We start from the raw sequence: 18,063 nt of genomic DNA, 5'->3' as shown, positions 1-18,063 counted from the left end.
ATTCATCATGCAAATTAGTCAAATATATAGTGTGTCTTTATCTTGGAGCCAAGAGAGGCCATCAGGACAACCAGCATCAAAGATAGAATGCTTCTTTCTCTCAAAATATGAGGACATGGTGTTGAATGAGCGCTTTAACTTTTGATACTCAAATATATTTAATACCGAGCTTGGTATTAAATACAGTACTTTTACTTGAGTAGAACTTTGAAACGGAGGGCTTCTATTTTGTACCATCTTCTACCGCTCTTCTAGCAGGATGTTCCCACGTTCACATAAATAAGGCATCTGCAGTTACATATGAGCTGGGTTCTCCTGCCTGGATTTGGTTAATCAGTACTTCTCTCTTCCTCTCTCGTCTCTATTATGTATCTGTACTTTACTTTGATGATTCTGCATCCATGCGGGTGCTCACTGCTCATTCTCGACTACTTTTCTCCCAACCGTCTCTCTCTCTTCATTTGATGATTCCGCTATACCTCTCTGGATCTCTACCTCAACCTCTCTCTCTCTCTCTCTCTCTCTCTCTCTCTCTCTCTCTCTCTCTCTCTCTCTCTCTCTCTCTCTCTCTCTCTCTCTCTCTCTCTCTGTCTGTCTGTCTGTCTGTCTCTCTCTCTCTCTCCCTCCCTCCCTCTATCTCCCTATCGCTCTCTCTCTTTCTCTCTCTCTTCATTTGATTATTCTGCTACACCTCTCTGGCTATCTACCTCTACTTCTCTCTCTCTCTTTCTCTCTCATTATTGCACTTGCACAATCTCTCTCTCTCTCTTCCTTGATCACAACGCCGTCTTTAACCCCCATCCCCTTGTTTTTCCGTCTCACATGAAACTTTTTTTATAAAAACCCTTTCTCCCCCTACTGTGTCCCTTTCCTCTCAGTCCTCTCTGACGGAATTCTTTTCTAATTGTTTTGTTGTCGTTCGTTCCATTTCAGGGTCCCCCTGGTCTTCCTGGTCTGAAGGGTGACCCCGGCTCCAAGGGTGAAAAGGTGAGCGCGACCTTGTTTCCTGTAGCCGACCCGCACATTAATTTGATCCCCTCCCCCCCGGATCCCAAATAGCTTGGGAGATTAAACCCAAATGGCATGTGGTGGTGGGGGGCGGATCATAAATGGGGTCTTCACTGATACTAGTATTGGTATTGGATGTTGGGCCTGATATCAGATACAGGGTTCGCACAAGGTCCTTGAAGTGCTTAAAGTGCTTGATTTTTTTTTACAAAAGAAAGTCAAGGCCTGGAATTACTTGAAAACAGTAACACATTTTTAAAAGTCCTTGAAATTCAAATCAACCATTCGCATTGAAGGTTTTGTTCATCCATGATAAAAAAATCTGAATCAAGATATATTTTTTAATTTATTTAAAGTGTAACTAATTGTCGGAAACTGGTTTTAAGCCATAACTATTGGATCAGATTTATTTTCTATAAAAAACAACATTTAAAAGTGAATTGTATCCTTTTAAATGCCCTTTAAAAAAAAAAGTGCTTGGAAAAGTACTTGAAAGTCCTTGAATTTTATTTTGCAATGTTTGTGGGAACCCTGCAGATAGCAACAGGGTGTCAGGATAATTTCCCCAGATCGTACAAATCAAATACGAAGTGAGAAGCAGACATCAATTCATGTTCGATTTCTGTAATGGAGAGAAAACGTGGATTGTGCCTTGACATCGAGGAGAGGAAAAAGCGTTCCGTCAAAGCGTTTGAGACGTTGGAACAAGAACAAAATTATAAACTTGTTTCCGAATGGGTGTATAAGTACTAGTGTTTGAGGAAATTCACTCAACCCATGATGGACTGTAGTAAATTGAATTCAATTTGCAGTTGCTCCACCAGCTTTTCCTCCAGATGCAGCCACTGAACTGTGGTATCTTCTGAGTTAAGTGCGGAAAAGCAAACCCTTTTGTCTCTAATCCGCCTCACCTAGCATCTCTCCCTTTGACTGCCAAGTAGAAATGCAAAAGACATTCACAGGTGAGCAGCGGTACCGCATTAGCAGCTCAAATTGCTCACCCGCCCACATATCTGAGAGCGAGGTTTGACAGAGTTAAAAGCCAGAAGACAGAGGAGGCAGCACTTAAACGTTTTTTAAGTCAATGGTGGCTGGTTTATAGCTCGCCTATTTCCAAAGCCATCATCGCTGTCGTGTTGTTGGCCTCTGTCTCTTGAATTTCCAGAAAGGCCTTTGTCGACGGCAGGGAGAGACATTTCAATGATAATGCTGACAGATTTGTGTAGTAATAATGACTATGCTGCATCCTCCTCACAACCGCAAATACAGTAAGGTTGTTTCTCTTTTTTGTGAGGGGAAGGTTTTGCAGGTGCACGCATTCAGGTTCAGGTTCATCTGTTTAAAAGGTTGTTGTTCTTCAATTCTCTTAATTTCTGTATGTGTGTGTCTGTGCGTCCTGTGTGTTTTCGTTCCTCACACAGGGTCACCCTGGTTTGATCGGTCTCATCGGACCCCCTGGCGAGCAAGGAGAGAAGGGAGACAGAGGTTTGCCCGGACCCCAGGGTACACCCGGTACCAAGGGCGATGGCGTAAGTGTGATTGATGATCCCCCCCCAGTGCCACTCTCACAACCTCTCTGACCTTCCACGCCACGGGTCACCCCACAACCCCCTACGGTGCACCGAGACACCTTGATAATAGGGTTTCACTGTTTTACCAGGGCATGTAGCCACGCATCCCAATGCACCGAATAAGTCTACCAAGCCAATGATTCCCATAAAATGGTGGGTGTGTTAGAGGGGGGGGGGTTAGTTCTGATACTGTGGTTCACTGCTCTTATTCCCATTATCAGTTCAAGTGCTTCTTACGGTTTGAACGCGGCTCTTTAGGACATAAGCGACTGCATCTGATTCTAATGTAGTATGGATGGACTAATTCCACTGCAATTACCCTACGTGTATATTAGCTTTGGATCAAACAGGAAGTCTGGGCCATGATGCATTTCAATTGTTTTCATCATTTATAAGACGTGAGACGTGTAATCAGATAATCAGATGTGCACGGGTAGGTGTGATTATACCCCATCAGGTAATTACACCCTGCAGGTAATTACACCATCTTTACGTCTATGATTTTGAAATAGTAGGTGGGCCCCACGCTACTACATGAAAGGGAATGTGAGGGAGAGGTAACAAATACACCCCCCCCCCCCCCCCAAGAGATTTGATTTGATTTGATTTGATTAGGGATCCCCATTAGCTGGTGCGATAGCAACCAGCTAGTCTTCCTGGGGTCCACACACAAAAAAACATACAAAAACAATCACTATTGCAAAAACTAAATTATTAAAAGTCAGTACACACAATGCATAATGAACCTACTGTAACAATTAAGATAGCTAAAATTACATTAGTGTAAAACAAAAACAAAAAATTACTTTACAGTGTTAAAAACAATTTAAAAACTATTTAAGATTCTTTTTAAAAGTGAATCTACTGTAAATGCAGCAGAGGTTCCGAGGCAGGCCATTCCAAAGAGTTAATGCTCTAAAAATAAAAGATCTCCCCAAAGCGCTGGTTCTAGGACCTGGCAATTCAAGCTGCCCACTACTGGAACCTCTAGTGTAATGCTCATGCACAGTATTACTAAAAACAATCTGATTATGTATAAAAACAGGAGTTTTACTGCTCATGACCAACTTGAACAGCACAAGTATATTAAAAGACAATCTATTTTCAACGTTAAGCCAAGAGAGGCAGGCATGCATACGGCTCACATTAGACCTTAGTGAGCAGCCCAGTACCAACCGTGCTGCCCTGTTCTGGACCACCTGGAGCTTCCTGAGGTCACCACTGGCAGCAGATAACCACATCGCAGAGCAATAGTCAAGATGACATAAAACTAAACTTTGCACTATCTGACATAAAAGGGGACGGGCAACAAAAGAAGCACAGTTCGACAGATACTGCAGGATTACTAAATGTTGTCATTATTTTAGTTAATTTGAGGGTATATCAGATCAATCATCACGTCCATGATGTTATACACTGCGGTCTCCAAAACACAGATATCAGGGTCTCTTCCATAGCTCAGACAATACCATATTAATTAAAAGAAATCTCAACCCACTAGTCAGCCGTCTTTTTGTTTCTGGCCAGAAATGGGACATGGTACATGAAACAAGGTAACTTGGACACCATCCTGACAAAACGTCCTCACATGTCGCCCCCTCGCCTCATCCATTTTTAAATCAACATTGCAGATTGAGTGAATAATATGCAGTCGGGTTTCTGCCATAACCCCTTCTGTCCGACCGTGGCTTCATGATGAATTAAATATCCCCCAGTTCAGCCTAATGAAACTGTAATGGTCCCCTGTTTGTCAGTGTGCACCAGAGCCTCAAGGAAGAGAAGAAGAAACATCTCTCTTACTAGTTAATCGCCTCTATTTTAGGACCTGAAGAATAGACTTTTCTTGTTTTTTTGTTGAGCTCTCTATTTCTGACTGTGATATTCATTGCGATTGCTGGGTTTCCACTAAACGACTCCAGTCAAGATCAATGTTACCTCTTAGGGCTGGCATGTGCTTAAGCCGGCTGGCCTACATACATTTTTCAGATGAACCAATTTGCTACATCTATCTTGTCATCTATGTTTGATATGTCAGTGGAATAAAAAATTATTATAAAATGACCCATTCATTCAGATTATATCTGAAAGCTACAGCATCTGGTCAGTACAGTCAATGATATATATCCACCCCCGATTTTGGTGTTGGATATTCTGGATTTTCTGAAAATCCCTATCGCGTGACGATTAATGTCACGCCGTCTGGCTGAAAAAAAGTATCTTTGCTCTAATTCCTCTTGTCTTTTCAATTCCTATTCGACAAATATTGTATGAGTTCCACTTCTGTCATTGTTTTGTGGTCTCACCTCGTCTCGTCTCGTCTGTCCCCCAGGGTATCGGCGGAGGTTCTGGTCCCCTCGGTCCCCCCGGCCCTCCTGGACTGCCTGTAAGATGTCCAACTTATTGGCTTTTGTGTCTAGTTTGCATTTCTCCCGTTCCATTCATGAAAATGTCGAGAGAATGAGTGATCGCTGACAACGCTGCACTTTCTGTGTGCCTTCTCTTTCAGGGTCCTCAAGGTCCCAAGGGATCCAAGGGTACAACTGTAAGTACGAATGGTGATTTTTCAAAAAAAAACATTGCAGCATTTCATTTATTTTACGCCGGACTCAGGAGAGATGTTTTATTTAGTTAGTTTGTTTGTTGTTGTTGTTGTTGTTGTTGTTGTTGTTGTTTTGTCCCCCTGGGAGAGTGGATTCAAGGCAGTAAGATCACAGGAGTTTAGGAGCAAATATGAGTTTATTCCAACCGAGCAGAGCATGATTTGATAAGAAGCCCCACACTCTCAGCACTTTTTTCTTAGAGTGCTGTTTTTATATATATTGATGTATCCTCACTCTTTTCCCCAACCATAATCTTGTCTTTTGTATATAACCTAGTTATGAGAGTGTGTGTCTTTTTATATGTGCCACAAAGCACTCCTCGCCACATACTGTGGTTCTTATTGCAAGTAAGTTGTAACCTTGCATCAAGATGAATCCACAATAAAAGCTTGTAAAAATGCCTTGTGTGGAAAAAGATAGACCGCGGGTATTAAAATAAATGTATTAGTTGGTCGGGTAGCGGGGGATACTAGTCGGCATGCTTGCAGTGTGTCGGATCTAAATATAACAAGCCTCTCTCCATGTCTCTTCCAGGGTCCTGCTGGTCAGAAGGGAGACACCGGAGTGATCGGACCCCCCGGCGCTCCTGTGAGTACAATCCTGAAACTGTCATGAGGAATTTGGTGACATTTTAAAGCTGTCACACATATTGCAGTTTCTCTTTTGTTTAAACTACGTTCAATCGGACGGACTGACTTAGACACATCAAACGATAGACAGTAGACAGTGTTAGGAATAGTGTGGACCCAAGTGTATTTCCCGTCATGTTATTGTTGTCACTTTGAAACCATCTATATGCACGGTACCACTCTCCACACATTTACTATTACAGGTATGTACATCAAACTGTAGACAGTAGACAGTGTTGCTAGGGAATCGTGTGGACCCAAGTGTATTTCCCGTCATGTTATTTCATTAGCAAACGTTGCAACAGGAAATAAACTTGGGTCGTTTTTGAATGTTATTGTTGTCACTTTGAAACCATCTATATGCACGGCGCCACTCTCCACACATTTACCACTATGTACATCAAACAATAGACAGTAGACTATATGTATGTACCGCTGTTGTCCATACATCAGTGTTATGGCACACAGTGTGGTTATGGCTGTGGAGGGATATGCAGGGAGTGTCTGGTAGTGCATTAGACCACAAGGTAGTTATACTGAATATAATAAGTAGCGGATAAGTTGTGACCCTATACAGAGCGCTGACACAATACCCAACAACACATCAATGAGGTATCAAAGCTCTCTATCTACCGTAAAAGCTTTTCAATTGTTTAAAATATTATATTGTTACAATGGAACTTTTTTTTTTGCAGAGGTAAGTAGTTGAGCGTGATCTGATGGAGTCACGTGTTGCGGGTGAATAAATGGAATCAAATCATGACACCTACCAGACTGTATGTATTAAGGGCAGTTGTCGTTGGTATTATGGCGTGGCATCTTGGGCCAAGGCAAATACCTGTTTGCATATTGGCTAATAAAGTGATACAGATTCTGATTCTGGTACTGGTACTGGTAGACATAATGCACCAAAAAAGGGTTATAGTTATAGTGAAACATGCAGGATGAAAGGTGTCAGAGGGGAAATATAATTTTTAGAAACAATATCAGTATGGGATCCAGGAGCAGTACTTCCAACAGCAGTTTGCTCAGCTAATATTATAGGTAATTCCAGTATTTGCCAGATTTACATGAATCAGTCATTTCAAATTCTGGATTGAATGCCGAATTCACATGGGCAATTTACCTTAGTTGTTAGTTCTATTGTATCTCTCACCACTTGTCTTAATCTCAAAGCCTGCTCTTCAATAATAATCATAATCCTCCAACATTGTAATTTAAAAACATTTTCCTCCTTGTTACCCCCCACCACAGGGCCCACCAGGTGAGGTCATCCAGCCGCTGCCCATCCAGTCACCCAAGAAGACCAAGCGCTCCATCGACGACATGCAGTCGGACATGGCCGGCACCATCATGGACTACGGCGAGGGCATGGAGGACATCTTTGGGTCGCTCAACAACCTCAAGCAGGACATCGAGCGCATGAAGTACCCCATGGGCACGGAGAACAACCCCGCCAGGACGTGTAAGGACCTGCAGCTCTGCCACCCAGAGTTCCCAGACGGTGAGTCGCCGAACAAATATACAGTGGGGTATTGACAGACTTTGAAACCTTCCTATACGAAATGGGTATATATGTCTCTCATTATCCTAGAGTTCTTTTAAAAGCTCATTGTTGCTCGTAGTTGATTTGTGTTTCTGAAATGCACTACCCAGCAGAGGAATCCTGGGAACAGTTGGTTTTATTCAGACAATCAGAATCACTACAATTGGACACAGCTGGAGGCCAATTCAGTTTTGTGTCTGATCAAGAAGATGATTAGATGATTAGTTACACTAGAGCTAATGAGTTACAACTGCTATTATACTGTAAGTGGGGTGTACACTTATCGGTTCAAGTTATTATTTTATTAAAAGCCTTTTAACTCGAGGGCCCCCACTTGAGTTGCCTGGCATTGGCAATCAAACTAGAAAACAATTGTTGTCATTCTTTTTATTTTTAAACGTTTTTATTGTCTTATATGTAGTATATGTATGTATTGTTTGGCTCGTATTGTTCCCAGCACTTCTTATACTGTTATTACCGTAGTCTTGCTTTGTTGATGATACTGAACCTGAATATCACAGGTGACAATAGTAAAAATGGAATGTATGCAAATGAGGGTGAGCTATAATTGATTGCGTGCATACAGGATATAGAATTGATGTTTGATCCGTGCTGTAATATTAATTGGATTAGTGTTTACCGGCACCGTTTGTCATTTTACCTACTGCTGAGGAAGCAATGAACATGGCTGCGAGCACCTGTTCAATGACGTTTCACTTTAAAACTAAGGATTTCATTCCAAAGCTCTTATATTCATTTTAGAAAAACAAACCGGTTCCATCATTTTAAGTGCTCTATATGCCATGAATATAGATGATCGATTGCACATTGCTCTAAACGTCAGCGTAAGGCCTTACAATAGCATTTACATTTAAATAATATCCCCACAGTGAGTTTCACTTGCAGCCCGATACAAAAATGTCAGAAGTAAGTGTATATTAGGGATGTCCGATATTATCGGCCTACCGATATTATCGGCCGATATCGGCATTAAAATGTGATATCGGAAAATATCTGTATCGTTTTTTTTTTTTTACATTTCTATAACCTTTATTTACCCAGGCAAGCAAGTAAGAACAAATTCTGATTTTATTTATTGTCAAAAGTATGCATAATGTTGTGTTAATTCCACAACAAGAGATATGTAATGTTAATTACCTGAAATTATTCCATTTTTGGGGGGGGGGGGACCCTGCATATATCGGTATCGGTTGATATCGGTATCGGAAATTAAGAGTTGGACAATATCGGTATATCGGTATCGGTAAAAAAGCCAATATCGAGCATCCCTAGTGTATATATATATTTATTTTCTTTTTGCTGTAGATATTTCTCTTCAAATACTCTTTTCATCTCTAAAGCAATCAGAAAGGCGAATGCCACGCAGCTGCTTCAACATAATCTCACGGAGGACTAAGAAACTCTAAGGTGTTTGATTTGGAAATTGGGGTGTTTTTCCCAGGCAGTTCCTCCGTGGACCAGGTGTTTGACTGTGTGATTTGGTCTCTCCTCAGGCGAATACTGGATTGATCCCAACCAGGGATGCTCCGGGGATTCCTTCAAAGTCTACTGTAACTTCACTGCCGGGGGAGAATCCTGCATCTACCCCGATAAGAAATCCAACGGAGTATGTGACCTTTTCTTAATTTTAACTTTCTTAACTTAACTTTATGATTTCATTTTCATCTACAACTTTTTACTTTTTTAATCCGTTTTCTTTTCATGCTAAACCGAAGCGTGTCAAGTCTTCTTTAAGCCGTCAAAGCAAGGAACTGGAGAGAGAGACATAATAGAGACGCGAGAGGAAGCGAGGAGTCTAACCTACAGTAGTCTCTCTCTCCAGTTCCTAACACACAACTTGATGTCGCTACTGTAGTGACTTTTCAATTGGACAGAACTCACCCCAGTTCTTAACCAGCTATACGTATTAGGCATGTCCCGATCCGATCACATGATTTTCAGAAGATCGGGATCGGGGGAAAAAATCGGGAGTAAATTATAATTTATTTTATTTTATTATTATTTTATTCAACAAACATGACCATGTTCACATCTTAAACTCATACTGAGGCCTTAGTTTTGGTTTTAAATTACATATCATCATTAATTTATTTATTGTCGCACAGAGCAGAATAATTTGCAAAAAAAACGCATTTCCTTTGATTTACACCGTCGCACGACAGTGGCGGAAGGCCGAAAATAGCAGACCTCACAACGCGTCGCTCCCACAACACCGGCAGGTCCACCTGATGACTAGGAGCAGCTAGACAAAATGTCAGAAGTTTGGAAGCATTTTAAAATTGAAACCGAAGCCAGTCCAATAGCCAGTAGCAATGTTTGCAAGGCGGACGTTCCGCGTGGAGGAAAGAACAGAGCTGCGTTCAACACAACCAATGTAATACGTCACGTTATGTTGACTAGAGCGAGCAAAGCAATGGGGGACTCGGCGGCTGGTGCTTTGCCAAACAGCTGTATTGATTTCAATGCCTCGCTTGAATGAAGAACGTTCACCTGGATAACGTCAACATTCGCTTTGTGAGGATTATTTATTAGTTGCCTCCGCCGTGTGTGTGAGTGAATGGGTGAATGAGGCATAAGTTGTAAAGCGCTTTGGATATAAACGCTATATAAGTGCAGTCCATTTACCATTCATGTTCCTGCACTAAAAGATGTGTTAGAAACTGGATACTACTGTATTACTGGAACCTTGATGTTATATGTATGAATTGCATCCATAACAAACATCCGTTATAGAAATGTACCACGAAATTGTGTGTCATCACAAGATACGTATTTATAATGTATTTTGTTTGGTGTCTCTCTGTAGGTCAGAATATCTTCATGGCCCAAAGAAGTCCCTGGGTCGTGGTTCAGTGAATTTAAGCGTGGTCAAATGGTAAGTGCTCTCTCTTTTCAACTCCTTTCCATCCCCTCTCTCCCTGGCTCTCTGCACGAAACAGGAAAAAAAACTGTTTCGCTAAACTAAGTGGGCTTCTCTCCGGCTCTCCTGTGCGTCTGTCTGCTTTACCCTTTTCCCCATCCGAGACTTTTCAGGGCGAAGGGAAAAAAATGCCAGGCTGTTAAAAATAGCCGTGCCACACATTAAAGTCTGAGGCAGCGACCCCAGAAGTTTCTCCCCGCCCCCCACTAAGGCAACTCGAGCTACCTCTTTTGCAAAACAACCCGCTGAATAAATGAATTCATATTTAATGCATTTGGTATAATATAATGCGTGATCGAGTGCATTGGACAGAAGTGAGAAGGATGATGCTGCTGCCGTGAATACGATTCCACTCCCGGGACGTTTGTTTTTGTTTTTCTTCCCGGAGAGCTTGCGCGTTAGACGATGACACTGCGCGGTTATACTGTGAGGGTTTGACTCGCAGAGCATTTGGCCTCTTAATTAAAAACACTCAGACACACCACATTTTGACGCAGTAACCAATCTTATCCACAGGTGTTCTTATTAAGTTGGAATTTTTTATCAATAAAACATGAGAGAAATTCAAATGGGAACAGTTGGGTCTACATCAGTGCACACCGACTCCATCAGCTAGAGACAGTGTTTGTCCCGCCCCCCACATTAATCTGAAGTCATACCGATGTACAGACAATGAGTGAAGGAAAGGGGACAATGTCGCTACCAATAACTAGTGCAGTGTCTGTTCAGGCCCATTGCTTGGCTTATTAATTTACTCTGATGATTCAGATGTAGAGGTCAGGCAAGGTTCACACAAATTCTCATAATTGCCCCAGACTGTACATCACAGATTAGTAGAGCACTCAGCCTATCAATCCTGACTTCTAGTTTAATGCATATTCCATCACTGAATAGGTTACTGACCAGAATAGTTATCTACGAGGTGGTACCTTGTTAACCCTTTCACTACCACACCACAGAAGGTTAACCTTTCACTGCCACACTACAGACAGTTAACAGTCTGTAGTGTGGTAATGAAAGGTTAACCTTCTGTAGTGGGGAAGTGAATGGCTTAACCCTGTGTAGTGTGGTAGTGAACGGGTTAACCCTTTGTAGTGTGGTAGTGGAAGGGTTAACCCTTTGTAGTGTGGTAGTGAAAGGGTTAATGTACATGTATGAGATGACAAAATCAGGAATAACAAAATAGTTCTTCAAGGGAAGATTTGGACCCCTAAACTTAAAGGGGCATTTCACCTATGATACGCCAGTCCCTATTTTAGCGTCATTTATTCTCAGAGGAAAATACTAGCTTTTTGGTTATAGCGCTTTGTTTCGATTTCAATTCTTGAGAATCCAGATTCACCATTGACTTGAAAATGTTGTTCCGTGCATCTTTAGCCTATGCTGTGTTTTCTTCACCTCCACCTGTCTTCCCCAAGCTGTAAACAAAGCAACACAGCACAAGGATTCAACGTCCTTAGAGGACATCATTAGAGGACAGGTTCCAACTCACAAACTCCCAAAGTGAATTAACCTGTGGCAAGACAGTGTTTGTTAAACTATGGGTCGGGGCACCCAAAATGGTTTGTGGGAATACTTCCGGTAGTTCCCCCACATGACTCAACAGCACTAGCATGTTTGCGTCCCCAGGGTAAGACTAAACTTGCCCCTTTAGGGTCATAGATATAACAAGAAAGTTTATGTTTAATTTTGGATATATACAGTACAGGAATAGTGCATGATAAATTTGCATAGTTTTTCAGCCCCTAGCTTTATCTCCTTTTACTCATGGCTTTATCTCATTTTAAACCTGGCTTTATCTCCCTCCCTCTCCCCCTCCCTCCCCCTCCCTCTCCCCCTCCCTCACCCTCCCCGACAGCTGTCCTATGTGGACGCAGACGGCAACTCTATAAACATGGTGCAGATGACCTTCCTCAGACTACTAACGGCCTCGGCCAGGCAGAACTTCACCTACAGCTGCCACCAGTCTGTGGCGTGGCATGACGCCACCAGCGACAGCTACGACAAGGGGCTGCGCTTCCTGGGCGCCAACGATGAGGAGATGTCATACGACAACAACCCTTACATCACGGCCATCTCAGACGGATGCGCGGTAAGGCCCCGCCCCTAAGATACTGCCCGTCTGAACTGTAATGTGTAGGGTGTGGGTGAATTGGCCCCCACAGCAAAATTACTTAGGCAAAGGCAAATCTATAAGTTCTACAGAAATAAGGATAAACATATAGAATCACACAGCATATAAAAATCATAACAATAAAACTCTTATTCAAACTTAAGTAAATATTTTACTGAAGTAACAGTAGGCCTACTTCTACATGAGTAATATATTCCAGTACTCTTCCCACTCTTTCCAGCTAAAATGCAAAACATTTTAAGCATTACAATAGCAAAAAACATAAATAATATTCAGAAGTTATGGTAGTGATGAAGATACAGTAATTCATGTACGAATTACATGTACGAAGATAGAGTCACGTTTTTAAGATGGTGGACGTCTCATTTTGGAGGGAACATCTCATTTTGAATGGAATGTAACGCTCTGCGCTTGACAAATAGGCTGTTCAGGAAAGTGTTAAAAGGTTAAACCTACACATGTTAACTCATTTGTATAATTAATTGATTTAATTTGTTTCTAATCTCTCTCTCTCTCTCTCTCTCTCTCTCTCTCTCTCTCTCTCTCTCTCTCTCTCTCTCTCTCTCTCTCTCTCTCCCTCCCAGACGAGGAAGGGCTATGGAAAGACTGTGATTGAGATTAACACTCCCAAAATCGACCAGGTTCCTATCGTCGATGTCATGTTGACTGACTTTGGGGATGCCAACCAGAAGTTTGGGTTCGAAGTCGGGCCCGTCTGCTTCCTCGGCTAAGTCAAAACGAAACGAACACAAAAACAAAACAAAAAAAAAGAACGAAATAAGAACTTGACCGGGGGTCAGCAAAGAACGTCAAGTCATGACAAGACATTTTGGGTACCATCACACCCCTCCCCCCAAACCCTGCTCCCGCACCAACCACCCCTCACCCTCTTTATGCCACATGCAAGTTTTGAATAAGAGATGGTGTCGCGAACATGTCTTTGCCATGTTATGTATGTATGGTACGACCAAGGAAAATACTAGTCGCCCTTGTAGGGCTATAGAGAACCACACGACCCCACCCCCCCTGACCCCAACCACACACCCCTCACCCCCGGGAGACAGAGGTGAAGGACATTTGGAAGAAAGCGTGGCAAAGGAGGGTGAGAATGGGAGAGAGAAACAAAAGCCGAGACAGAGAGGACGGGAGGACGGATGGAGCGAGGGACATAAGAGCCTCTGCTCTCCTCCCTTGGATGCTCCAGGTGCTGTATAATAATAATAATAATAATAATAATGATGATACAGATGGTGCTTGTTCAAAACACACGTAAAGGTCTAAAGAGGTGCTAAGAGAGAAGGTGTATTTTGATAATGAAAAAAAAAACTGTAATTATTATTTTGTACAATACGTTTTATTTCTGAATCCACTTTCAAAACTTGCATGTGTATCAGAATCCACATTTCTGGCTCTTTTTTTATTTCAATGTTTGGTTAACAAAGACAAAATAAATAAAAATGATATGGTATATATATAAGTTAAATACATGGATAAATAAAATAAATTTATAATAATTATGATATTTTTTTTTTGTTCAATGAATACTGTGTACCTGTTTTATGAAGCAAATAAAGTGAGCATTTCAAACGATTTCCCTATTTCTAAGTACGATGTATCCCTTTTGTATATATTGACCACCATCCGGCGCTCGAGGTTGTTCTGATGTTCTGATAGGTGAAACAACTGCGAGTTTACCACACCAGCACGTATATACAGCAACATGTTCCACTAAATGTTGTCATCCTGTGCTTGTATTAAAGCAACCATGACATCCATCCATCTCTTTATTTAATTCTGTCTTTTTCTCTTTTTTTTTTAATTTAAGTTTTTTTGTTTTCTGTCAGGTTTTTCTTTCTTTTCTTTTTCTTTTTTTTCTTTGGTCGTATACCTCAAACTTTCTTGATAACCATTACGATTGCGAGGATGTTATATACCCTGTATATACCTTGGTTAAGCAATTAAGTTTATATATTTTGGGTGGGGAAATCATCTTTTTTTTTTTTTTTTTTTTAAGAGAGAGAGAGAGAAAATACGCTATCTGTTACTAGACATCCTCTGTTCCGAGTCATCTTTCTGTGAATGCAATGAGAAGCCCGTTTTAGGTGAACCCATTTTTGTAACTAAAATGAGAAAATGTTTTAATGTGCTTTCTATGGTTCTTTTAAATATTAAAAAAACTGGATACTAAAACGGTCTCAATGGTTTGCGTAGGAGTTGACGTTTTGGTGTAGATCTACTTACTGTACGTACATGTCGTTTGCTCTAGAGACCAAGGGTATTCTCATAATTCTAAGACTTTGAATTAATGGGCTGGTGCAATTTTATCTCCTGAATTCAATAAAGTACCATCTTACATTATTAATATTCTTTTTTATTATTATTATTCTCAGAACTTGAGATGAGAAAACAAAGTAAAAATGTCACATTTCCTGCATATTTGAGGATATATTGGAATTTTGAAACGCTTTATTTACCAAATACAATAAATAATGAGGGATTTTGTCTGCAATGATGCAAATGCCATGCGACAGCTTTAAGAAATGAAACAGCGCAACAGAAACACATGGCACAACGACAACATGGACCTGGCATACAGTGTACAGAGACCACTCCACAAGCAAAGAGCATTAGACTATATCTATCCTTCTCCGTACATCTAGCAGTATGTTAGGAGCGTGGCTGAGGCTAATGACGAGGAGTGAAGTGAGACTTCAGTTCTGGGGGCGTTAGAACAGCCCACCGTAACGCAATCATATCAAACAGAATTTCAGTCCAGGAACACAGCTCGTCCATACAGATGAAACTATTTATTGCAACGGATGGTCATACAGTTGTATTTGTCGTCGGTATAGGCTCTGCTATCAGGACGCTCTCATAAGCATTAGGCAGCAGATGTGGTCGGGAGCACGACTGTAATGAAACCGCCATGGGTGCGTTCAGAACAGAGCCTGGGAGACACTGCTGATACGAGCATGCGGTACATCATTCTAGATGATGGAATGATCCGATGGATGTGGAGGGTGTAGACGTTAAAAAGGCTCTAAACACAATTCCAGACCTACTTCTGTGCTCCATAACTTCTCTGCTTCAAAACACTAAAAACGTTCCGACAAATTCCTAGTCTCAAATAATTAGCGTGGAGTGCTCTTAGTCGCCAAGTAAATAGATGCCTCCTGGGCAATTAAGGGAAGTTTTATGGCGTTGGAAAAAAGTTATACTGTACTTCATCACTTAGTCTTCTGTGCTCCCAGAGTGGGCTTAGGGGGAAACTTCGTCGCACCAAGCTCCATAATTTGAATACATTTTTATAGCTCTTATGAGAAACGAACACACACTCGAGCACACACACACACACACACACACACTCGTATTATGTATTTCAAAACCAAGATGGGAATATAACATCAGATGCCGCGGGAGCTGTTGGGGGTTGGCAGGACAGGGAGGCAGCGTGGCCTAGAGGTACAGTGGCCTACCAGTAACCCGAAAGGTGGCTGGTTCGGTGTTCCAGCTGAGAGTTGGTGTGACTTGAGGGTGGCTGGTATTACATTTACGGTGCCCACCATTTCTTCCTAAGTGCCCTTAAGCAGGGCACTGAACCCCCAAACTGCTTCAGGGGCGCTGCATTGGGGGTAACCCTGCACTCTCACCTCTCTGGTTATGTGTAACTAGGATGGATATGTGAAAAGACAAATTTCAATTGCCTTGTGTAAATTGACAATAGTAAAAAAAAAAAGTGATCTCTGTGGTTGACTTCAACTCTGAACTCTTACACACATGTACTCAGACAGAGGGCATCATTAAGAGGCACCATTAAGGACATGTTTAAGTTAGCTCATGGTCGAGCTTGCAGACACATTATGGATTAGGAAACGTCACAAATGATGTCAATCATCTTCATATCGAAACCAGGCATATCATGCTTTTTAGATGCAAAGCACCTCATAGACTGGCAACTGTCATTCACTCACGGTTAGCTACTCTGCCCCTAGTGGTGGCTTACAGGCATGGCAAGATGTGTAAGTCCAGTTCAAACCATACATCAATGCTTTGCTTGTGTGTGAAGCGTCACTATCACATGCATTGTCACTAAATCACTCACATGTTCACTCACAATTAGCCACTCTGCCCCCAGTGGCAGCTCATAGGCATTGCACTGTGTGTACTATGAGAATGATTTACATCTATGGCACTGTGTGTCCTTGTTCCATCAAGAGTTGTAATTAATGAGAGCTTCAACCGCCTTGAATCCTATTCACCATCATGTCTTTGAGTGTGTCGATTGTGGCCAGCAGTGAAACTAGTAAGAGTAGGTAAGGGTATATATGTACAAATATAGATATAGTATTTGCAAATGTGTAAAAGGAGTATGTGCAGGTATGTACATGAAATCCAGCCATTACGTTTTGAGACACAGACAATGAAACTGGACTTTGAAGAAGTCTTTATTTGTAGCACATTGCTACATCGCCATGCAGCGTACACACACACATGCGAGAGATGGGCGACACATAGGATACACACACACACAGATTTTGAGTCACTGTTGAAATGTCCTCTCTGCGCTTGACCGCTCCCAACATCCTCCCCCCCCCCCAAGGGCAGCCGGGAGCAGACATGGGTTGCGGTGTGGGGCCACACCCAGGGACCATTCCAAGTGCTCCTGACTGTCCATCTTCGTCAGGGACGCAGCAGCTTTAGCTGTTCTGCATGTCTTTCCATTGGGTTTACCTCTTTTTGGGGGAGAAACCCTTGCAAGCTAAAATAACATGCAAACTCCACACAGAAAGACCCGGGAGATACCCCACCTGGGTGCCTGTAGCTGTTCCGCAACCGTTGCTATTTCCGGGGTAGGCCTGATTGGCCCCGACAGGCACGTGACCCGCCGCGGCCACGCCCCGCGGCAGCCTCAGGACGCGGCAACGAGGCTGCTGTGGTTCACAGGCGCTTTCCGCCTTCAACGCCGCCCGCAGCATTAGGAAGGACTTTGCGGCAGTCATCAGTCATAATAATCGCGCCGCAGTCGGCAGTCATGCAATCATTTATCATTTAACATTTGAAAGGCATACATTGTTGTATGAAATAAAATAGTATAGAGACATATGTACAGCGTCGCGCCGCAGTCGGCAGTCATGCAATCATTTATCATTTAACATTTGAAAGGCATACATTGTTGTATGAAATAAAATAGTATAGAGACATATGTACAGCGTCGCGCCGCAGTCGGCAGTCATGCAATCATTTATCATTTAACATTTGAAAGGCATACATTGTTGTATGAAATAAAATAGTATAGAGACATATGTACAGCGTCGCGCCGCAGTCGGCAGTCATGCAATCATTTATCATTTAACATTGTATGAAATAAAATAGCGGGGAGAATATGCTCAGCCGAGCGGCATCGCTGAGCTCTGGTGACGGTCTTATTGGGGCTTATGCCGAGAACAGCAGTAACACAACATTGCAACTGTTGTGTTACTGCTTTCTGACCGAATTAGTCATTCATTTGTAGCTATAAAGACATATTCATAATCCAACATATGTGTAAAGAAACAACATATTCCGATTGGAAGGACTCCCAGCTCCTTCCTGCTCGCGTCTCACAGGGCTGAGCTGTGCACGGCTTTAGTCTCA

The 18,063-nt window shown here is 42.1% G+C and overlaps 1 protein-coding gene across 1 annotated transcript in view; it reads left to right on the top strand.

Annotated features, from left to right (window-relative positions):
• Nucleotides 1-14,619, top strand: part of col11a1a (collagen, type XI, alpha 1a) — a 118,384-nt gene extending 103,765 nt beyond the window's left edge. The window contains 10 exon segments of the mRNA XM_084325885.1: nt 934-987; nt 2,430-2,537; nt 4,909-4,962; nt 5,086-5,121; nt 5,714-5,767; nt 7,063-7,312; nt 8,869-8,981; nt 10,182-10,250; nt 12,154-12,387; nt 13,014-14,619. Coding sequence (XP_084182011.1) covers nt 934-987; nt 2,430-2,537; nt 4,909-4,962; nt 5,086-5,121; nt 5,714-5,767; nt 7,063-7,312; nt 8,869-8,981; nt 10,182-10,250; nt 12,154-12,387; nt 13,014-13,160 — 1,119 coding nt within the window. The 3' untranslated portion in view covers nt 13,161-14,619.
• The last annotated feature ends 3,444 nt before the right edge of the window (nt 14,620-18,063 follow it).

Source organism: Notolepis coatsorum, assembly GCF_963971535.1.
Source record: "Notolepis coatsorum genome assembly, chromosome: 12".
Lineage (NCBI taxonomy): Eukaryota > Metazoa > Chordata > Actinopteri > Aulopiformes > Paralepididae > Notolepis > Notolepis coatsorum.
The sequence above is the reverse complement of the archived record's forward strand: the minus strand, read 5'-3'. Positions and strand labels throughout refer to the sequence as shown.